The sequence below is a fragment of the Centroberyx affinis genome, unplaced genomic scaffold (assembly GCF_046629955.1).
Source record: "Centroberyx affinis isolate AG114_WGS23_722 - 3 ecotype Tasmania unplaced genomic scaffold, CSIRO-AGI_Caff_v1 ptg003035l_1, whole genome shotgun sequence".
Lineage (NCBI taxonomy): Eukaryota > Metazoa > Chordata > Actinopteri > Beryciformes > Berycidae > Centroberyx > Centroberyx affinis.
Genome location: NW_027281128.1, coordinates 6,075 through 30,339, shown reverse-complemented (window position 1 = coordinate 30,339; position 24,265 = coordinate 6,075). Strand labels below are relative to the sequence as shown.

The window sequence follows — 24,265 nt, the reverse complement described above, 5'->3', positions numbered from 1 at the left end:
TGCTCTAAATAGGTTTTTCCCCAATTGTTTTGTAGATGGAAGCACTTTGAGTGGCCTCCTAGCCTTGTCTCCTAGCCTCCTAGCCTTGTCTCCTAGCCTTGTCTCCTAGCCTTGTCTCCTAGCCTCAATGGCAGTAAGCCTAAAGTTTATTAACCAAAATTAATTCAGGCCCTATTTTGAGAAGTTCTTAAGTAGGAAAATTAAAGAAATTCATAAGAAATGAGACTGTTACTAAGAAAATATTGAGGAATTGCACTTAAGAGCCTTCTTAAGAACTTCCTAAAATTTCCTCTTATGTCATTTCTTAAGAACTATCTTAAGAACACATTGGTGAATCCGGCCCCTGTTCGGTAGCGAAGATCCCTCGAAACCCTCCCCGTACTCAGCTCTCCGTTTACTGTTAATGGTCTAACATGTTGCAAACCACTGCCTAAAAACACAATAAATTACCTTTAAGTCACATAGAGATGCAGCAGTTGACCTTAGCAGGAGGTAACAGAGCTAATCCAGTGGGCCAGCCTGTTCTGACAGTCCGTGTGCATTCCTCTGGACGACAACACTCAAATCTGATTGGAAGCCTGTCAGTACAGCAGATGACCTAAAAAATAAGTCACTGCTCACTGTCTTGCTGCTCCCAAAATGTGCTTTTATCAAACACAAATCAACATCACAAAGTTTTTGAGTCTTAATTCTATGGATCTGGCTTTGGGAAAAAGGTCGGGAGGTTTTCATACCCTCACAAATCAAACTGAGCTGGCTTAGACTGTAGGACTAACATGTGAAGTGGTGTTGGTCTTTAAATAAACTGGTGACGATATTATTTTTCTGTGTCAGATGGCCTCCACCCATCGTAACCATAGCTACATAAACAAATGTGATGTCTCTCTCCCATGATGCATTGTTTCTTCTTTAGTGAGATTCCCTTTTAGAGACAGGACCCATTTGAACCTGTCTGCTGTATCACTGCCATTTTGCCGCGGCAAGCATATTTCACCACACTGCATAACAATTTTCCATCAAATGTGTCACAAAAGGTAATGATTGATTGATTGTTTGCCAAATGTCATTCCCAAAGAAGAGATCAATTATTCTGTTGAGCAACAGAATCAAAAAATCTTTCCCGAAATCTCTGTCATGACCAGTTTTAATGTAATAATGAATGGCATTTTGAGTGTAATTTTAGCAGCAGGTGAAGTGTTAATACACTCACCTCTCTACACACTGCTGGGAGAAATTTACATTAACAAGCATTATCAAAAATCATGCAAGCAGTTCAATCGCAGTGTGTGTGTGTGTGTGTGTGTGTGTGTGTGTGTGACCTGGCGTAAGTGTTTACTGGTAGTTAATAATTCAGTTACAAGGAAATCAGCATACACACCGCCCTTTCATTCTTTGTTTAACTGAGAATAAAAATGACGAAGAGTCTGATAAGTAACATACATGATGAAGACAAACTAACAAGCAGAAGCATGTCCATCCACATCACAGAGTCACACAGATCAGTGATGAAATTTGTATGATGTAGTGTGAAAATACACATGATGGACGAGCAGAAATCCCCCTCATGCATTCGTCCTCCATCTGTCCTGCATCAGACTGTCAAAATGATTTCCTGAGTGCGAAGCCGAATTAGTGAATTGTAACGTAAAATTCTGATGTTATTCCACCAGCTAGACACCAGACTGTTCCTCATAACGTCCGCCCAGTGTCTCAAAAGAGAAACACCTGATTATCTGAACAATTCCTCCTGGGGACGGAGCAAAAGTGCAGCAATGGTTCAGCAAGCATGCAGTAAAAAGTTGGACTTTTTTCAGCCTCTACATCTGAATGTTCAACACTCTTTACAGATGCCTCTTAGCTATAGGTGAATTGCTGTTGTCTGTTTTGGCTCGTGACCCAGTGAAACTAAGCGAGGCCTCCTCACCTCCCCATCACAGGCTGCATGCACAGCGGTGAACAGTTCAACCAAAGAATGATTTTCCCTTTTCAGGTTATTTGATTATCAGAGGAGGCCAAGAGGCTGAAAACTATTCAGTACTTCACAAGAAACAAGCAAAAATGAGAGAAAAATCAGAAAAAACACACACGATATTAAATTTGTATGGTAGAAATATGTTTTTTTCCTATCCCATAAATCAGTGGTTCTCAACGTGGGGTCCGGGGACCACCAGGGGTCCCTGAGGGGGTTCCAGGGGTCCCCAGCAAATTGATGAAGTGATGAATTTACAAGAAGTTAACACAATTAGAGAATGTAGAAGAATGACTGTTTTGGTCATAGTTTCTCTGTTATCTCTCTACCTACAATACAGATAGTCATGGAATTCTGGACAAAATCATATCTGACAATAAAAATATTCTCAGATTTGGGTTCGAGAGAAAATCTCATCAAATGGGGGTCTGTGGCTCTAATGTGGATTAAACTAGGGGTCCTTGATATGAAAAGGTGAGGATCACTGCCATAAATCATCTTGTGACCCCGCAAAATTATCTTGAGACCCTCTGGAGGGTCCCGACCCCAATGGTTAAGAACCACTGTATTAAACCTATGGAAAAGATTAGATGATTAGATAAAAGACCACGCTCAGGGTTCCTACACATTTTCAATAAAAAAATTCCATACTTTTTCCAGACCTTGATTTGTTTTGAAGATTTTGTCTGGTGTTCAATATGATTTCCGCAGATAGACATCTTGCCCCTGCTAACTAGGTCATATCACTGTATAGATGAAGATTGTTCTTCACAGCGACAAATATCAGAATATGTGAGATGATTGGCAGGGTTGCTACACGGTTTCCATTTTAAAATTCAATATTTTTCCCAGACCCTATGTTCTTGACTGGATTTGATTTTGGTCTGTATTTGATATAATGCATGCTGACAGCGGCTGGGTAATAAGAGCGTTCCTCTATCTGAACATTATTCTTCACATCAACAAAAACTGTGGACTCAAAGTGGCTCTACAACAACATAAAAGATAGAATTATGTGTGTATCGGACCTGAACCACAACATTTTCCATAATTTTCCAGACATTTTTTCAAATTCCCAAACTATTCAAGACCTGGAAATGATCAAATTCATTTTTAATACTTTTCCAGACTTTCCAGACCTGCGTAGGAACCCTGTTATTTTCAAGGCAAAGCTTCAAATGACAACAGCTCAATGTTTCTATAGTATTTTTTCTTAGTAACCTTTTCTCTATTTATCTCTGCAGAACAGACAGCAAAACACAAACACCTTAATGTGTCATTGATCAATATTAATCGGTCCCATCTTTTCAAATCAATGAAGCTGGCTTTCTACTTCAGATCGATACCTTGTGACGCATCGATGCTTTCTTACACCCTAGCTAATAACCAGGTTAACACACTGGAATAAGGCCACAGAAACCTGTTACACAATCTCCTGTGGAGGAATGAGAAGCAGCTGTCTGACAGCAGCCTGTGATAAGTGACATCTGATAATGAGAAGAGACTTGAGGTGAAGTTTAAAGACCTGTCAGTTCAATTCAAGGTGCTTTATTGGCATGAAATACAAAAGTACTTATTGCCATTGTCCTCTTTATTTTTTTAAATCTTTTGTTTTTTTGGGGGGTGTTTTGGGGTTTATAAGCCCCTTGGAGTTTTTCTGTCTCGCCTGCAGTTTGTATTTTTTTCTCTTCTTCTTTGGTGTATGTGTGTATGCGTACGTCTGTGTGAGAAGGGGTCCAGTCATTGTGCATCTGATACACTGTAACTCAGGTGTACAGTACCGCCGGGGCCAAGGACACAATATGCTGATTGAGCTGTGAAAGGACCGGTCTTTGTTACACATTTCTACCACACAGGACAGAGAAGAGACATTGTAATGAAGAGAGGGGATCCAAATACTAAATACTCCACTAAAGCTTCACTGTGCTGAGAGAGAGAGAGAGAGAGATTGTCTGTGAATTATCCTGCCAATAAAGCACATTGAATTGAATTGAGAGAGAGAGAGTGAGAGAGAGAGAGAGAGAGATAAAGAAAGAGAGAGAGAGGGGGGAGAGACAGAGAGACAGAGAAAGAAAGAGAGAGACAGAGAGAGAGAGAGACAGAAAGAGGGGGGGAGAGAGAGAGAGGGGGAGGGAGGGAGAGAGAGAGAGAGGGAGGGAGGGAGAGAGAGAGAGGGAGGGAGAGAGAGAGAGAGAGAAAGGGAGGGAGGGAGGGAGGGGGAGAGAGAGAGAGGGGGATAGAGGGAGAGAGAGAGAGAGACGGAGAGGGAGGGGGAGGAGGAAGAGAGATGGATGTGATGGAAGATGTGATGGAAGACAGATGGAGGAGAAATGGGACAGTAAACAACAGATGAGGATAAAAAATCACAGAGGGAGAGAGGGAGAAAGAGAGAGATACAAAGTGATTAGGAGAAGCAGAGTGAAAGAATGACAGAAACAGAATGGAGAGAGAGAGAGAGAGAGAGACAGAAAGAGAGAGAGAGGAAAGTTTTTACGGGTTATTCCAGCCTGTCTCCTCTCACACAGTAACTCATCCCCACAGTGGGCAGAGCCAGTTCATTACAGCTCTAATTAAGTTATAATCCAGTCAGCGGCCTCCAAGAAACACTGTGTGGTTTCAAAAAATTAACACAGCACAGCATTTGGAGAGATTTATTCCAAAATTAGATATCCGCCATTGGAAAAACAAAATGATTGCTGGCATGAACGTAAAACACATTTTGGGTCAGTATTAGAGTTAAGGAGTTCGTCTTAAGATTTTTACTCTGATAAAAATAGTTCTATTTGGCTGGACCACAACAGCGGGGCCAGCCCTACAAACATGAATGTGTGTCACTGACTGACTGACTGAGTGATCAAGTTACACCATTGGTCGGCCGTGGCACGTGGCACATCATAGTATCACAGAGCCAGAAATTTAACTTTCGTTTTCTCCGCCGTCTAGTTTCTCCGCTGAGATCAGGAGCCCGTTTCTCCCACACAGTAAGCAGGCTGACCAATATCATGCATGTAAGCTGAAGCTAAAGTAGAATCTATACAATTATATCATATCACCGTTTATCTCGATGCATATGCGCGAGCTCAGTCCACCTGAAGCCCCTCTGTTCTGTCGGGGGAGAGAGAGACACAACAAGCATGGAGGTTTCATCACGCCGAGGGCTTATTGCCGACCTTCCCGAAGTTTCCCGGGGCCGATGATCCGGCCGAGATTTCGGCCGGGGTCCCGACGACGATGCGCCCCCGGTGTCCGGCGAACAGCGTTTTCGGCACCGACGGGTAACAGAGCGCCTGGCGCTCGATGCGGGCCGTGGGCGCGGTGGAGACGACAGCGGTGGAGAGAGGAGACGGGACGCGCTGGAACGATCAGTATGGATGTATGGACTATTATTCTGTATTAACAGTCTACAGCGGAGTTAGTTACACCATTGGTCGGCCGTGGCACGTGGCACACTCATACACGGTCCAGCCATATACTAGGTTTTGACCTAGTCTTGTTTTGATGACAGATGCATTTTTGACATATTGACAGATGAATTTCAGAGAGCATTTCTTTCCAAAACAGCCACAAAGTTGCAATATATAGTCTTTATGTCTTAGTAAGTTAACCTGCTACAGATACTACTGCTGTTATTTTGTACATATTTGTGTGTGCAGTGGTGGAAGAAGTACTCAGATCTTTTACTTAAGTAAAAGTAGAAATACCACAGTATAAAAATACTCTGTTACAAGTAAAAGTCCTGCATTCAAAATGTTACTTAAGTAAAAGTACAAAAGTATTAGCATCAAAATGTACTTAAAGCAACAAAAGTAAAAGTACTCATTATGCAGAATGGGCCATTTCAGAATAATACAGTATATATTATATTATTGAATTATAATTACTGATGCATTAATGTGTAAGAAGCATCACTTTAATGTTGCAGCTGGAAAAGCTGGGGCTGATTTCCACTACTTTATATACTGCTGGGTATCTTACAGTAATCTATAATAATACATCACAATTTATTAGCTGATTATATTTTGTATTAATAGTCTGAATCTGCAAAGTAACGAGTAACTTAAGTTATCAAATAAAGGTAGTGGAGTAAAAAGTACAATATTTCCCTCTGAAATGTAGTGGAGTAGAAGTATAAAGTAGCATAAAATGGTAATACTCAAGTAAAGTACAAGTACCTCAAAATTGTACTTAAGTACAGTATTCAAGTAAATGTACTTTACTTTCCACCTCTGTGTGTGTGGGAGAGAGAGCGAGAGAGTAAGAGAGAAGGAAGGTGAAAGAGCATCATGGAACATTTTCTATAACGGTTTTGGACCTTTTCTAGAAATATAAGCTGCTAATTATGGTAAAAATGAGTGGATGTCAGTGATATACGGAGCCCAAATCAAATCAAATCAGTCAAGGTAAGAGTCAGGCCCTCATAATCCTCATCATCATCATCATAACCATCTCCTCCATGAGTGATTATGTAATGGAGCTTGTCATCAGAGGCTGAGGCTCATTGACTCTCTCTGTGCTCCAGTGTTTGGAGGCAGACTGAGGAGCTGACAGGGGATTTCCTCTCTGCTGCCTCCATTACAGAGACATCAGCACCGTCCACACACTGAGCAGCTCTTCTCTTGTATGACTTCCGGTGGAGGATTGAAACAAAAACACGCACGCACGCACACACACACACATACATGCAGAAGTCCAGTGTTATGGTACCCAACACACACAACCAACCGAAAAGGTGGGTATGTGCACACATGCGCACACGTACACACACACACACACACATACACACATCCTTGTATGTCTATCAGTATGAGGACCTTCACTGACTACATCCATCTTTAACCCTCCCCTAACCTAAACCTAATCCTAATTCTAACCCTAATGTAGGGCTGAACAATTAATCGAAATGGCAATATGGCCTACTGCAATTTTCAAATCGCAGGAGGCGCAATATTTGTTAAAGGTGAAATGTGTGTCAAAATAGCATTTTAAATGAAATATTGTGGCGCTGCAGAGATGTCCTGGCCTACACATCATATTCTACAGACTTAAGAAAACATCTTTGTTTGGTACAGATCCCCGCAAAAATCACACCATAATCATTTTAGTACGTTTGTCAATGAAAATGAGAATAATGATGTAAAAATTATCATTCCCTCTAATATTGCAAATCATATCGCAATTGCAATATCAGTCAAAATAATTGCAATTAGATATTTTTTCAAAATCGTTCAGCCCTAGGTGAGATGCATCATTCCCCCAAGATTTAACGTACATACGATCTCTGGACTGGGAAAGAACACTCACATCAGCCTCCTAGTGCTGATTACAAGTAGGACATGTGGGACATTTTTTCTAGGCTGCGATATTTCCCATCTGGCATCACAAATTGTGGAAGTGTGTCAACACAGGCGGTGAACGCGGCAGAGAATCCACCGGTGCCGGTTTCCTTTGCCCCTCGAGGTCTTTCAGAAGAAGATCATAACATTAGTAATCTTAAAATACCTAATGATAACGAGCACCACAATAATTAACCATATGATCGGTACCTTGGATGTGTTTTTCTGCATCTTCTGATATGAACACGGCGAAAACGTAAGTCCTAACCCAAACTAACCCCTTGAAGAATTGAGGACAGGCCAAAATGTCCTCACTTTGCAAAAATGTCCTCACAGAAACTCAAACTGGTTGTCACAAGGATAGCAAAACAAGTCTACACACACACACACACACACACACACACACAGACAGTCCTAATCCCCCATCCAGACCCGCAGTGTTGCCCAGACTCTGACCTGCACCAGTCTCCAGGACTCTGCGATGATGGCAGCCTGCACTCTGTTGAGGGCGAAGCCGTCGATCTCTTTCTTCAGACAGATGGGCGCCTGGCCGACCTGGACCAGAGAAACCACTTTACATCACACACAGCATCAGATCTTTCAACTTTATGTTTATTGGGCAAAGTTAAACAAACACACATTCCAGTTGTTACAACATTTTCCCTTTAAATTCTACTAAATAAAAATCCAAAACTTGTAATCTGTGTAGATTTCCTTTACTTCCCCAACCCCATCAACTATTTATGCTCAACTGTCATCATTCATTCTCTCAACCAACCAGTCTGCATGCCACCTTCACCTCTACTTTCATCCCCACACTTATTCAAACACACACCCCTACACATGCACATCTTCATCTCTACCCTCATCCCCTACCCTCCGCCTCCTCATCAAGTCATCACTTCTATCTATGGGACAGTACCATCCAGAAACGGTGTGTTTATAAAACCATTAATTACCCAATGAAAAAAATAATAATAATAAAAATAAAGAGAACAACAAAACAAACAGGCACAACAAACAAAAAATAAGTAACATACACACCAAAAATAATATAAAAACCATAATACTGACATTAGCAGCCGCAATTACCCATCACATCACCAGAAAGCTACTTGCAATATAAACTGATGAAACGCAAAAGTTTTCCACGCATGTCTAGCTCCATGCCTCCTCCTTTACCATCTCAGTCTGATGTTGGCCTGATGTTGTCGTCTCCGATACTGACTCACTGATTTTGCATATTTCCTGCTGATTCTGATATCGAGGGATAATCCAGGATTGCGTAATCATTACCTGGGTCATCAGGGCGTGGGTGGTGTCCATAACGGTCGCGGCTGTCTCTGGGTGGGGTACCAGCTCCACCAGTTTGACATAGTAGGGTGGGTTCACCTGCAGAGCGACAGGACAGTCACACATCATACAATGAGTTCCATCCGTGCAGTCTGAGTAGTCAAAGATGGCTTCCAACTGCGCTGATATTTCCTATAAAAACTCAACTCTTATAGTAACCAGGGAGTTAGTTTGCATTTCTTTTATTATTCATTTTTTTTCCGATTTCAAATAATTACAAACATAAAGTCCATCAAATGACAGAGGAAACATACAGACACTAACATATACATATAGGGCAAAGATTAGCAGTTTTTTTTTGCTCTCTTCTGATTTTATTTTTATTTATGTACATTACTTTGGAGAAAACTTTTCAGACAGTACATAAGAGTTGGTAACCATATTATGAAAGCCATAGCAGTTGAAAGTGCGTTCTTCACTGTGATTATGGGTATGATGGCGATGTACAAGGCACAAGGCACAGTACTATCAGGTATTATTGCTATAATCAATTACAGTCCTTCAGAACGGTGGTTCTCAACATTCTCAGTTTGTGACCCCTTAAAACGAAGCAATGCCTCCTCGCCCCCCCGTCAAAGACAGTCCAACAAGAGAACGAATTTCCCTTTTCAGGTTGTTTCATCTGATATCAGAGAAGACCTTGAGGCTGAAAACTATTCAGTATTTCACAAGAAAAAAAGCAAACATAAAAAACAAACATGATCATGAAATTGTATGATAGAAATATGTTTATCCCATAAATTATCTCACAACCCCCCAAAGTTACCTCACGACCCCCTGGGGGGCCCCGACCCTCAGGTTGAGAACCACTGCTTTAGGAGTTCTCTGGGGTTACATGCTAATGCTAATTACTACTTTGAATCTTACATTGCACATTTACTTCTTTTTCAATCTTGTCTGTGGGCTGAATTTATCAGGGCCATATGCGAACGCAATAGTAAAACTGCAGAACACTGTTTAGAGTGAAATACAACACTATTAACCAGGCAAATGCTTACCAATACATAGGATGTGTTGTGACTATTCACTGTGACCTGATCTAAGGTGAGAGTTTATGTGGAAAGCCTGGGTGCTGGACTGCAGGTATGTTGTTAGGGTTATGAAGCAGGAGCCTCCCATCATGACTGTTACACTCATATATTAGACCCGTAGTATTCGGAAGTCATTTAAGAATGCTTTTACGTGATTGACAACTGATCTGATGTTATGTGAAATGTCCTGATGGTAATAAATACATGCAAATAAAAATAGTCTCATGTCTGACTAAGATTAAACATTCACACCTCTTTCCTATCTCTCTCTCTCTCATGCACATGACAAAAGTAAAGAGCTTGTCTCTCAGCGCTGCAGTGATAAGGCAGGAATGTCAGTGGTTAGTTGGTTAGTTGTCAGGGTCAGCAGATCGCAGATCAGGGGCTGAACTTCAGTAATGTGTCACACTTACAGGCCTGACCGGCTGAAGAAAACCACAGAAAGTGTTGCAATGTCGGAATTTGAATTAGCTAGATGAGAAATAATTTGGGATAGAGATGGTGCTCGCTTGCTGTTGGATGTCAGCTGTCAGGGATGAGGACAGTGAGCAACTGATCCAAGGCCGACAAAGACAAACAGACTACACTACACTACACATGCAAGCACACTGGGAAATAAATACCTGCAACCAGCAAAACTGATGCTGTGGCTGGCAAGTTTGCCAACTCTACCAGCCACTTTGGCAGTTCACCATCATTTGGAAGTTCAATTCTATTCCAAAAATCTTGTTGACTGGTGAAATATTTAAAGTGTATGGAAGCATAATGCATTCACTTGAGAAAAAAAAATGTTTCTCTGAATTAATGAGAAAATTATCTCAAAATCCCAAGAGAAGCTGTCATTCCTACTTGAGAGCTCGATTTCATGGAAGCAAACATGTCCCGCCTGTTTAGTTTAATCCAGTTTTATTTTGCTTTTGGTTTGAAACATTGGGAGATACTCGTCGTGTCTTTAAGTAATATAGATGGTATTGTTATTAGTTTGTCGACTTTGTTACAATATACTGAACCTATTCAGTTCATAAACTTGGCTAGAGGCTTTGCAGTTACATCACAAACGTCCCAGCTACCATGTCTGGTTCCATCATGGAGGTCCAGTGGAGAAGTGACTGTGCTCATAATGTCTAAATATGTAACAACCAAACAAGAAAAAGATGCCTTCCTGTAAAAAGACTGTAGATCCATTCAGTAACATAAGAGTGAACCGTCTGATAAGGTAGATTTGTTTCCAACTGAAATCTGTTACGTTTGCTGAGTCGTACATTTAGAAATGCAACCAGCTGTTCTCAGCCATTGTTTCCCAGGAGCTGTGGAGCTCCAACATGGCTGCCAGAGGGTGTTACATCACCTGAAAGCCCTCTAATGCAGATACAGCCGTATTAATAATACATGACTGGGGAATTAAATAAGATGGCTTCCCTGGATTGTGGTTTGGGAGGTTGCCTTCCAAACCGTCACCCCACCCACAGAGAGAGATGTTTTGGTTTTTACTAACCGGATGGGAGATGATGCAGCGACTCCTGTCCTGGACCAGGGAGAAGACGTTGCTAGGCAACAGACAGGAAGTGGAGCTGCTCAGGATGGCGTCTTTTCCCACGAGACTCTCCAGGGCCTGGAAGACGCTCTGCTTGACCCCCAGATCCTCAAACACACTCTCCTGGAAAACACACACGCCCATGCGCGCGCACACACACACACACACACACACACACACACACAATGGGTCATAGAGTCATTGAAAGAAATGTGAATATCACAATCATTCCTTGTCGTCAGTCTTTGCACCAAGTGTTCATTGTTCAAGAAATGTTCATTTTGTTGTAAAACATTATACAATTTGAAAAACAGTAGAAAAACAGTCCGCTCTTCAAACTTTTCTTTGGATACAAAAACAACTGAGTTATGAATATTATGCAAAGTTATAGCAGCTTCAAATCTTATAAGTGATCATTTTTATTTGACTGTGATTTTTCTGAGTGAGCGCAGATTAGCAGTACTATGCCACTTCCAAGTGCATCATGGGTATTTTGTAAATCAGTTATTGAGTCTTGGCAGAGTGACTAGAAGAGCACACCTACCATATAGTCTCCATAGATTAGGAGCATTAGTGTACGTTTCTGGAAAATCTATTAAAAGAAGTGCTGCTGATATTAGTTAAAGGGCCCATATTCTACTTTCCAGTGTTTTATTTTGTGTCTTGAGGTCCATTCAAAGCTGTGTGTGTGGTGTCATGTACCAAAAACACTCTCAATCCACATTTTCCAGGATCTCCCTGAGCCTTACCAAGAACAGGCTGTTTCTGTCGCTGTGTCTTTAAGGCTCATTAATATTAACGACCCCTCTGTTCCGATTGGCTAACCGTTTCCAGAGTGAAACGTGAGACGCCGCGGCCTGGCGGCTACAGGTAGGGAAAACTCTCCGGTAATAACCAATGACAACTGCTCAACCGCTTTGAAAAAAAACACTGTTAGTCTATTATTTCTTACAAAAATGATAATGAGCGAACCTTTGTGACGCCACAAAGTTACGGAAGTCCAAACGGCTCGTTTAGAGGCTCGCTTTTCTAATATGGATTGTGTGGATTTAGTTGCCGACTGTGCATTTTGATACTTTCACCATGTTTAGATAGACCATCCAACTCCTTTACAATCACAGAGGCAAGGGGAGTCCTGTTTTACACCATATGGGACCTTTAAATTATAAGGGAGAAACCAGCATTATCAACCTGGCTCAGTGCACACATTTATTTATTTCGTTTTATGGTATTTTATTACTTCTATCTTATGTCTTACCTTGTGTTCTGTGTGTTTTAAGTGTTTTACGTCTTGTGGTTCATTTTAACCATCCTTTCTCCCTTTCTGTCTGTTTTAAGTGAGTTTGCCAAAACAAATCCCAGTCAACCATGTTGAGATGGCAATAAAGTATTGAACTTGAACTTGAAACCAAAGCCCTAACCCTGGCAGAGTTCCTACCATCCTCTATGAACAACAGCCTGCCATGGAACAAACGATACATGGGGGCTCGGATTAATGTGATTTCAATCAGTAAATACCGCAGAAAAATGCAGCAGATTAAATTTAAGCAGATCAGGACTTTAAAAGAATTCAATGGACTTTGTCATCAACCTTTTCTCCACAACTCATCAGACACCAATTATGTTTTTCTTGTCGAGAAGCCACATTATGGCCAAGCCAGCAGCTTCGGAGATCTGAGCACTGATAAACATTTTGAAGGCCGAAGTGTTCCCGCTCCTTTAAAACTGGGTACGACCAGTTTGGGTTCCCTAACCACCCTCCATAGGCTACATGGTAAAAGGTATTCCTCTCTTGGCATGGTGCAGGGAAGGAGTGGCTGTCAAAGGGGGGTAATGGCATGTTAATATGTCCTTAAAATGGCACACGTCATGCACTGCAGGACTGCAATAACTGGCTGGGTGAGTCACACACCTGCTGCATGCATACCTGTGATGCTCCTCAGCTACTCAGCTATGAGGGTTCCTGTTCCTAAACACTAGATTTCAATTCTGGGGAAAAACAAAAACATTTCCTGAAGTTCATTTGAGATTTGAGATATAAATATAAAGAGGATCCAGGCTATCGAAGTGGTCTCAAGTTACCTATTATCCTGTTAAGTCTTATAATCTCTTTTAATTTTGTACAATCAGTCATTTTGCTTTTTTTCAAATGGTCGACATCTGATTTTGAAACAGAAACTATGTTGTTACCATCTCTCCTCCTATAGGGAAGCAATAGGTTAACCTGTTACACAAGTGTTGGGTTGAATATAGAGAGCAGGTATCCAGAAATGTATTGATTGAAGTGGGGAATGTGAGGATATGTATAGTCCATTATCTATAGTATGTCACTGCACTGTCACTGCAAGTCCTGCTGTTCCTCTATCAATATCTTGTCGATATTTTCTGTGATCAATATCAGAGACACACTCCTGTACTTGGTGAGTGATTCTGATACCGAAAGTGCTAGAAAACAGAAAAGTCCCGATCAATAAGAGGGTGAAACTGTCGTCCGAAGGTAAACTTAACGCTATCAGGAAATCTGGGTCAGACAATGAGAACAGGAAAAAAAAACAGAATATTTCTACCTGCTATTTCCCTGTTTCTCATAAGCCTTCTATTGTTCTTTGTTAGGCTGAACTCGATACACTGTATTGATTTATGTTGTGCGTAATGCCTTGGACCTTTCTCTGGTCTCTCTCTCTCTCTCTCTCTCACACACACACACACACCCATCTCCCTTCCCGTCTCTCTCTCCACCGTGATGAGGAGCGCTATTGTCTGACAGGACGGAATGTAATGACCTTTCTTTGGCTTAAAAAACTTCACTTCCTACTTTAGTTTTGTGCATTGTGCGTGTGTGTGTGTGTGTGTGTGTGAGTTAAGCATGACGAAGACAAGATAAGCTCGGGTACTGTGAGGGGCCATTGTCAGTGTGTGTGTGTGTGTGTGTGTTGGTGTACTTAGCGCGACAAAGACAAGATGAGTGATTTGGTGTTAAAACGCCCTGTAATGGTTTCAACAGCAAGGTGACGCCTCTCCAAACAACCGCCTGCTGTACCTTTCTTCACAGAAAATCTCTGTTGTCTATTCACCAGACTCTAAAAAGTGAAACCGCTTCGAGGGAACCTTTAGGGGTTCTTCAGAGGGGAACTGTAGGGGATTTGTTGAAGAACGCCTTCATAAAGGGTTCATGAAGCCTGACAGTGCTTCCACAAACTGCTGACATGTGCCGGTTTGTCAAGGAACTCTTTAAGGTTTTGTTCTTCTCATTTTGGAGCTCAGAAGACCCTTCGATGAACCTGTTGTTTTTTAGAGTGCACGGCTACACTCCTCACATCACTCTGAGAAGAGTGCACTGAGTTCACTTTCACACTCTGGTTTAACTGGACTCTTTCTAATGAATCAAACAGGTGTAACAGAGTTGTTATTACATGTATAATCACACTAAACCTGTTATTTTAATTTGCATACCTGACAGTTTTTTCTTCTACCTCCACTTCTGCTGTCATATAGGCCAGTGGTTCTCAACGTGGGGTCCGGGGACCACCAGGGGTCCTTGAGGGCATCCCAGGGGGTCCCCAGCAAATTGATGAAGCGTTAAACTTCATTATTTCATTTACAAGAACAATTATAGAATGTAGAAGAATGACTATTTTGATCATAGTTTCACTGTTATGTCTCTACCTACAATACAGGTAGTCATGGAGTTCTGGACAAAATCATATCTAACAATAAAAATATTCTCAGATTTGGGTCAGAGAGACAAAATCTCATCATCTGCACCCCTCCTTCTCCTAGCCCCCATAAACTTCCTGTCCCCCCTTCACCTCTCCCCTTTTGCTGTGTTCCCCTATGGGAGAGGTGGGTGTCATTTTTCCTCCCGTATTATCACAATCCATCATATAGTTTCTTATCATTCATATTTCTATTTTTGTTATCCCTACTGTCATAAAGTCTGGATGCACCTGTTAGTTTATAGATTGTCATTTATTGGCCCTTATATAAAGTTATATTTAACAACGAAATCTGCTAGCTAAAGACTGTATGAGTTAAGCTAACATTCCCCCTTTTTTTTCTTCATTAATTTCATTTGTGTAAGAGCTGGAGTGACATATTCACTTGGAGGATTTGTTTTGTTTTATTTCATGTCAGGTATGTTTACTGTGTTATATTTTATAGATATACATATTTAAGTTTTGCAGTACCGCTGTATGTTTGAGTAGCGTCATACCGTAGTTTAAGCCAGTGATTCTCAACCTTTTTCATATCAAGGACCCATAATTTCATCCACATTGGAGCCACGGACCCCCATTTGATGAGTTTTTGTCTTTCAGACAATATATTTATTGTTAGATATGATTTTGTCCAGAATCCCATGACTATCTGTTTTGTAGATAGAGAGATGACAGTGAAACTATGATCAAAAAAGTCATTCTTCTACATTCTCTAATTGTGTTGTCTAATTGCTGAAGTTTAACAATTCATCAAATTGCTGGGGACCCCCTGGAACCCCCTCAAGGACCCCTGGTGGTCCCCGGACCACACGTTGGGAGCCACTGGTTTAAGCCACAATCCTGTGGTGACGTTAGCTTCTCCCCTTTTGCTGTGTTCCCCTATGGGAGAGGAGCTGGAGTGAAATATTCACTTGGAGGATTTGTTTGGTTTTATTTCATGTCAGGTCAGAATAAACAGACGTCAGGTCCAAAGACATCCTGGTTTTGGTTTTTGTCCTTCTTTCACCTTCCACACAACGCAGAATTTCACCGGCACTATCAAAGGCAAGGCAAGGACAAGGCCTCTCTGCGATAATCGTCGGTAAATAGACAACTTATATCATAAGCAACAGTACATTACATACCATCAATCAATCAAGTATTTGTATAGCACATTTCATACACAGAATGGAGCGCAACGTGCTTCACATATTAAATACAGCAGCAGAAAATTGCAGTGCATTACTAGATACGAAGTAAAACCACAGACAAGTACCCATATTAAAAAGAGGAGAAAATTGCAACAGATACTAAATGTTCTAAAAGGTTTAGGCTAAACATGTTAAAATGTTCTAGATACTAAATGCTCTACCACTACTCTACTAAAGTCTACTTAAGTTGTGTTCTACTTTTATAGAACACAACTTTTCCAAATCGCGAGGGTTTGTTCTTCAGTTCAGTATACATTCCATCACACAAGGCTGAACTCATATTAATAAAATGTCAACTTTTAAAACTGACACTGTTTGCGTCTGCCCCACATTGTGTATCGTAGTGAGTGACAAAGTTATTACAGGCAAAAGTAAAGTTGAAATTTTATTGAAATAAGAGCTGCCTGGCGGATCTGTGCGTGTCAAAGTGAAAAGTGGAGTCTAATGATTTGGAAAACATCTAAAGTCATGTTCTACAAGGCATGCATGTTTGCTGATAAGCAGGGCAACGTTAGACTGACAGTTTTGGCAAGTTGCTTAACCACAAATTAATGATGCAGTCCCCCTCTGGGCCAGGCAGGATCAACAATGTCACCTTGTTTAACCTGTCGTTGATTGGTGTAATTTTGAACATACCCGAATACAGTGGTGAGATGCATCATTTCCTGATGTTTCATCAAAATCTGATGAATTGCAAATGGTGAGATATCGCATGTGACACATAGATGAAAGAACAAATTAACCAACAACATAGCGCCCCCCTTGGGATAATCAGTAAATTTTGAAAACATCAGAGTGCAGTGGTGAGATTAGGGCTGAACAATTAATCAAAATTTTATCGAAATTTTATCGAAATCGTAATATGGCCTACTGCAATTTTCAAATCGCAGGAGGCGCAATATTTGTTAAAGGTGAAATGTGTCAAAATAGCATTTTAAATGAAATATTGTGGTGCTGCAGAGATGTCCTGGCCTACACATCATATTCTACAGACTTAAGAAAACATCTTTGTTTGGTACAGATCCCCGCAAAAATCAAACCATAATCATATTAATACGTTTTTCAATGAAAATGAGAATAATGATGTAAAAATTATCATTCCCTCTAATATCGCAAATTAGATATTTTTTCAAAATCGTTCAGCCCTAGGTGAGATGCATCATTCCCCCAAGGTTCATCAAGCTTTTTGTGTAGACTAATCAGAGTAATTTAGACAATCCCAGAACATATTAGTGAGATACATCATTCCCTTAAGATTCACCAAAATTTGATCTGTGGTATTTGAAATATCCGGTGTGACACATGGATGAACCAACAAAAGAATCAACAATGCAGTGGGTTAATCAGTATAATTTTAAAAAACACCAGAATGCAGTGGTGAGATGCATCATTCCCCCAAGTTTTGACCAAATCTGATCAGTAGTGTCGGAGATATTGCGAGTGACAGACGGACAAACGAACAGCCAAACAAACGAATGGCCAGTCCATCCACTCTTGATTTTATCATGGTGGATAAACAGAGAGAACATCATGTATGGGTGTTATGGATCCTGGAGTCTGTTACCTGGATGAAGAAGGCTCCCTCTACAGCCTGAGCCAGGTCATCATGGCTGCTGAGCAGGGCGAGCTGCTGCGTGGTGTCCAGCTCTCCTCTCACCATGCGGGCTTCCTCCAGCTCCCCCATCTGCTTCCTGGGCCAGCCATGGGAGAATTACATCATGTTACATTTACAACTAGGTCTGGCCGGTAAATAATAATAATAATACTAATAAACTTTATTTCTATAGCTGAAATAAAATACAATAAAAAACACAAAAGGGGGAGGATTATAATAAACAGGGTTACAAAGTGCAGTAGATACAAGACAATAAAATAATGATCAATGCAAAATTAATATTAAAAATGACACATTGCAGCAGTGTTATAAAGGATTTTCAATGGATATCTAATGTGAATAGACAGTTTTGAATGAAACCCAGACAATCAAGCTATGTTTATTTTCCATTTCTTTAAATATTTTGTATAACCAGCTCATTTTATCTACTCATAACATAAACATCAGGTCGCACTTAGTTAAATTTTTATGTTTAGTATGTTATATACCGTTCATCTACATAATAAAAGTAGTGGAACGTATTCATAGTTCAATTTTACTTTTACTTTTTTAAGCATAATATGAAGAGTCAACAATATGAATGGAGGAGAAACTTGGGTGTTCGTTGGTGTTCTAGAGTGATGCACTTTTCATAAAGTGTAATTTATATTGGAAAAACCAAATACCATCAAATTCTGTCATACCAACGAGAATATGATAAATGTTGCGATATGATATTGTGGCCATATCGCCCAACCCCAATGACAACACACAGGGAGAGAGGACACACACACACACACAACAGTGAAGTGTCCTGTGTAACATGTGATATGGCTCTTTTAATGTCTAAAGACTCATGACCAAAACATGAAGTTAATGGATGTGAGTGGTTCAACAAAAATATGATCTTTACGATGTGAGCAGACAGGAAACTGGAGGAGACTGCTTAGTCACTGTGTGGTTAGACTGAATGTCGTCACGTTGCTTTTCCAGCCAAAAAGCAGCACTAATTGCAGGCAATCGTGGCCGCACAGTAGCTTTATTTAACCACTATTTACATTGTTGTTAGATGAGTCAGTGATTTAAGCAGAGGTGCCATAACTCAATTGATCTGTCAAAACAATGCGGGTTAGTTGAAACCGCACACATGCAAAAAAAAATGGTTGGAATTAAGATGAAGCCCTTTGTTATGACATGAGAGGGACGGTCTGCACAGCTGGTTCAGCAGGGAACCACAGCAGAGACTGAGAGAACAACAGTGACGCCCTCTACTGTTCACATGGGCAACTGGAGCTGCTGCATGCTGAGCAGGAGATCACAGCAGTAGCAGCAGCAGTACTATGTGATACTATGAGTAGTAGTAGTAGAAGTAGTAGCAGTATCAGTAGTAGTAGTATTTCAGTAGTAGTAGTAGTTGCAGTACTATCAGGAGTGTTAGCAGCAGTAGTAGAAGTAGTAGTAGTAGCAGTAGCAGTAGTAGCAGTAGTAGCAGTATTAGTAGTAGTAGTAGTAGTAGTAGGCCCTAGTACTATCAGCAGTAGTAGCAAAAGCAGTACTATTTCCATTAGTAAAAGTTGCAGTGGTAGTGGTAGTAGTAGTAGTAGTTGTAGTAGTAGTATTAGTAGCAGTAGCAATAGTAGAAGTAGTTGTAGCAGTAGTAGTAGTAGTAACAGTAGTAGTTGTAGTAGCAGTAGTAGTAGTAGTAGCAGTAGTAGTAGTAGTTGTAGTAGTAGTAGTAGTAGTAATAGTAGTAGTTGTAGTAGTAGTTGTAGTAACAGTAGTAGTAGTTGTTGTAGTAGTAGTAGTAGTAACAGTAGTAGTTGTAGTAGTAGTAGTAGTAACAGTAGTAGTTGGAGTAGTAGTTGTAGTAGTAGTTGTAGTAGTAGTTGTAGTAGCAGTAGTAGTAGTAGCAGTAGCAGCAATAATTCAGTAAGCAGAATTCTGGGGGAAACACTGAATACTGAATATCGGCACAAAATATCGGCTATTGGTGACTTCAGTCTTCAAAAACTGATATCAGTCGAACCCTAAAGTTACCAACATAACAGCGTAGCATTTTCACTTAAAGCCCTTTGTCACCACAGAACAATGTTTAACCAGTGATGACCAGGCTGTGGAAGAGTTTTTCAGCCTGAACATGTTTGTGCATGTGTTCCTAAAGTTACAGGAACCCGCTGATCATGTACTGACCATGTGTCTCCAGTGTGAGTAAGTGGAAGAACAACAGGTTGAGTTCTGGTCAGGGAGTCATGAGTCATCTCACTGAGCACTGTAGGGTTGTCAAAAGTATCGATACTTCGATAAGTATCGATACTAAAAATTTGAAAAGGATACAATACTCATTTGCAACAGTATCGATACCTGCAGTGCTTTCTCTTAATGAAAAATCAAACATATCATTTCTCCGCCTCCACTAGCCACACACACACACACACACACACACACACATCTATCTCGTGTGCACCGGGATTTCCCCCTGCGTTGTTGGATATTAAGCGACTAGTTTGGGTCTCTGTGTCTGTGTTTTTTGCTTAGTTGCTTACAGGCTATGCTGCAGAGGCCAGGAAGCTATATGATGTTTCACATGCTTGTGCAGTGTAAGCTCACTCAATAAAAAAGAGCAAATCATTCTTCTACATTCTCTAATTGCAGTAACTTATTGTAAATGAAATGATGGTGAAGTTAAACAATTCATCAATTTCCTGACCCCCTGGAACCCCCTCAAGGACCCCGTGGTGGTCCCCGGACCCCACGTTGAGAACCACTGCCCTAGAGAACAGACAGCAGCCTGGAGCTCCTGTTATTGTTCTGCTCATATTCTGCAGCACTAACCTGACCTGCCACTGCTCCGTGAGAACAGTGAGGTTGTAATGGAGGCTTGCACCTTTGGAAAGCATGTGTTGTGTGCTTGGTCGCAAACACACATGAACCCCATCAGTACACACACACACACACACCTGCTGTTTTGAAGATAAATCACATGTAAAACAGAAAACCATAAAAAAATAGTAACATCTGGCGAGGATGACACACGACCATAAATGTTGTGGTAAATAACAAGCACAGATCCTGTACAGGCAGACGGTGCGTGTGTTCAATTCAATTCAGCTCAACTCAATTCAATTCAATTCAATTCAATTCAATTCAATTCAATTCAATTCAATTCAATTCAATTCAATTCAATTCAATTCAATGCACTGAAGCTGAGCATTGCATTCATTTGCATAATCTTTTACTTTGACTTGACGACTAGTAAAGGTTTCTAAAGTCTTGACTTGAGATCTTGTGTTTGTGTAAATGACTTAGATAGAAAGTGATGAGATTTGTTCCAGCAGACAACTGAATTTAAATTCTGTTTTCTGAATTTGTATGGAATGATTGAATTTATTGAAGTTGAAACAGATTCTAGAAATCAAACTCATGATGCTCTTTTATCCTATTAAAACCATATTGCATTGAAAAGTCCTAGATATTTAGTTTTCTGGACTCTTGATTTGTTCGGACTTTACTTGTAAACAGACTTGACACTTGACATGGACTTGACTTGAGACTTGACTTGAGACTCAAGACTGACTTGGGACTTGAGCAGAGTTGACTTGGTCACTCCTCTGTACTGACCTGATCTCAGTGATGGCCTTGGCTGCCTGTCCCGGCTGGTTGTCATAGATCTTCACTCTGTAGCCTCCGCTGGCAAACACCATGGCCCAGGAGCGGCCTATCAGTCCGCTGTGACACACACACACACACACACACACACAATAAATGACTACATTTCATGATTTATGATTCGTTCCAACACCTGAGGAAGAGTCACTGAACGTCAGACAAGTCACACCACAGAAGAAGAGGTCTGTGGAGCTCTCTGGAGATTTCTTTCAATGAAAATGCCGCCGATTACCATTTTAATATACAGAACAGAACAAGCATGGCAAGAACTTCCTCCCTCCTTGGGAACTTTACCTACAGTAGATCAGTGAGGAAACACACTAACATGGGAACATCGCTAGTCAAGACAGCATGGAGTCAACTCCTGGCTTATGTTATGCTCTTGCAGCTCTCTCTCTCTTTCCTATCGTTCTCCCCTCTGTCTAGGGATGGGAGGATATAAGATTTTATCTTTTATCGCGATAAAAACACTCATGATAATTTTATCTTGGTGAATTTCCATTATCGGGATAATCGTAAATATCCTCAAAACAAGTTATTCATTTACTGTGCATTTCCAACACATAACTAATTGAACCATGTGAATGCTTGGATATCAGGTTGATAGGTAGATTGTTGTCGAGAATCTGAATCTGTCCTTGTTTGTTTTTCACTAAAAAGGATTTTCACAAAAAAAAGATATGTGTCCTATGATGCAATAAAAATATTAGTTTCTTAACAAAATGTAAGCTAAAGTGATTCCAGTATGTTTTAGTGCCATTTTAAGAGTTTTAAGCATATTTTGATGATTATCGGGATAATATCGTGAATCGCAATTATTTTGGCCAGGATAATCGTGACATGAAATTTTCATATCGTCCCATGCCTACCTCTGTCTATACATTGTTTTTTGTTATACTCTGTTGATCCCCAAAGGAGAAACTCTCACATGCTTCTACAGGGAGGTCAGAGGTCAGCTCCAGAGCAGCAGCCCTGGAGCTGGTAGGGATTCAGTGTCTTGCTCATGGACACTTCTGCCTGAACCTCAGCCTTCCGGTTGACAGACTCAACCCTGCATCCCCCCAAGTTCCTTTTCCTTTTCCTGTCATGTTTATACAGATGAAGCCATCACTAAAGCTCGCTTGTTGCTCAGCCTGTGCACTGTTGCTGCTTCTATCTTTTTTTTTTTGTATCACATATCTTTATTGATTATGAACATGGTACATCACTTTTTGAAAATGAGTTGGTTGCATCATTCAAGTCTCCCTCGAAAACAGCTTCCCTCCCTCCCACCCGCCCCCCCCATGAACTTTGAGCCATCGGTATAGATAAAAAGAATGATGATAGTTTACAAAACGATAATAATAATAATGAACATAAATTACTTATATACATCCACATGCATAAATGCATACATATATGCCTGCATATCAATTTGAGAGAAAAAATAAATGTAAGGTAAGGTAAAATTTACGAAGTTAGGATATCAGGTCTTGGTTCCAAAAATGTAAGAAATTAATCCCATATTTTATGAAAAATATGACTTTTTTGTTTGATTGTGAAAGTAAGCCTTTCAATCGCTATGCAAGAAGAAAGCTCATGAATCCAAAGGTTCAAAGATGGACAGCAAACACTTTTCCAGTGTCTGGCAATAAGACGTTTCGCTTGTATTAAGCAAAGGTTAACCAACTTACTTTCATGAGTTCTTAGGGCCAATGCTTCTGGAATAAGACCAAGAATACAAATCTCTGGGCGTCTTTGTGAATGATGGTGGAAATTGTGTCGATTATTCTTTTCCAAAAGTCTTGTATGTGCTTACACTTCCATATGCAACGAAATAGGGTTCCTTTCTCTGTTCTGCTGCATCTATCTTTGGAAAATCCTGCAGTAGTAATGCAGGAGAGGTGCAGGCTGGGAGGTATATTCTTGGTAAATTAGGGAGGATTTGGCAGGTGGATACACACAGCAGTGTAAACCGCAACACTTATATAGATCTATAGGACAGATTCTGCAAAGAGGAGAGAGAACATCTGACAGTGATGTCCAAAAAAATTGAAAATCAAAATCCACTGGACTTAAAATGAAGAATTGAAAACTACCTGGATGACTGAAATGAATCTACACAGACATCTGACAGTGATCACTTAATAATCACTTTCTTATGGATGTTTCACCTTGACAAGCTATGTGTTAGGATGTTGAGAAGTCACTTCAGAGGACGGCAAAGGTTAGCCAAGTGCAGTAATCATGAACAGGGTGCAGAACAACAGGTTAAAATGTAAACCTGGTAGGACAAGAACTTATGGCTCTAATAGTCAGTTGATACACAGTCGACCTCACAGCATAATGGAAGAGAAATACTATACTATATAAATGAGGCTTGCCTAAGAAATCGTTCTAAACTGATGATTAGACAAGGAGACCTCAACAACAGGGGAACTCATTTAAAAATGTGACGAAACAAGTGGGTTGGCCTGGCCTCACTATATAAGAGGTAACTGTTGAATAGCTCTAGTTGCCAAGTCATGTGACAGAGTATAAGAGGTCAATAAATTAAAATTGCATGCCCAGAAACAAACACCATTACGTGTAGTAACGCCAGGACCGTGTTTTATGTTTATGTAATCAACACAACTTCCATAAATCATTACACGAATCATTTATGACTCAGTTACAAGTTGCATGAATAGAAAAGGCAGCAACACTGTGAAAACATCTATCAGGCTGCTCACCTGCCAATTATGGTGATGATCTTCCCGTTAGAGGAGCTCATTTTAACACATATGTCAGCTCAAACTGCAATATTTTGGACGAAATCTGCACACAAATATCGCACCTCCCCTTTTAAAGTCACGCTACTAAAAAGGGGCGTGATGTACGGTGTCCTAAAGGTCCAAACA

At 40.5% G+C, this 24,265-nt stretch overlaps 1 protein-coding gene across 1 annotated transcript; it reads right to left on the bottom strand.

The window, feature by feature from the left end:
* Positions 1–7,716: 7,716 nt before the first annotated feature.
* LOC139659178 (lambda-crystallin-like) lies at positions 7,717–24,199 on the bottom strand. Its single transcript, XM_071537395.1, has 6 exons — positions 24,098–24,199; positions 21,339–21,446; positions 17,691–17,817; positions 11,182–11,343; positions 8,599–8,694; positions 7,717–7,857 (listed from the first exon to the last, which is right to left on the bottom strand). The coding sequence occupies exons 1-6, from the start codon at positions 24,136–24,138 to the stop codon at positions 7,717–7,719; spliced, it is 675 nt and encodes a 224-aa protein (XP_071393496.1). The 5' UTR covers positions 24,139–24,199.
* Between the last annotated feature and the right edge of the window lie 66 nt (positions 24,200–24,265).

Coding starts and splice junctions, on each gene's coding strand:
- LOC139659178 (XM_071537395.1), bottom strand. CDS start 24,138: ATGAGCTCCTCTAACGGGAAGATCATCACCATAATTGGCAG. Junction 21,447..24,097: donor ATCATCACCATAATTGGCAG/GTGAGCAGCCTG, acceptor TGTGTGTCACAG/CGGACTGATAGGCCGCTCCT. Junction 7,858..8,598: donor CCCACGCCCTGATGACCCAG/GTAATGATTACG, acceptor TCTCTGGTCCAG/GTCGGCCAGGCGCCCATCTG.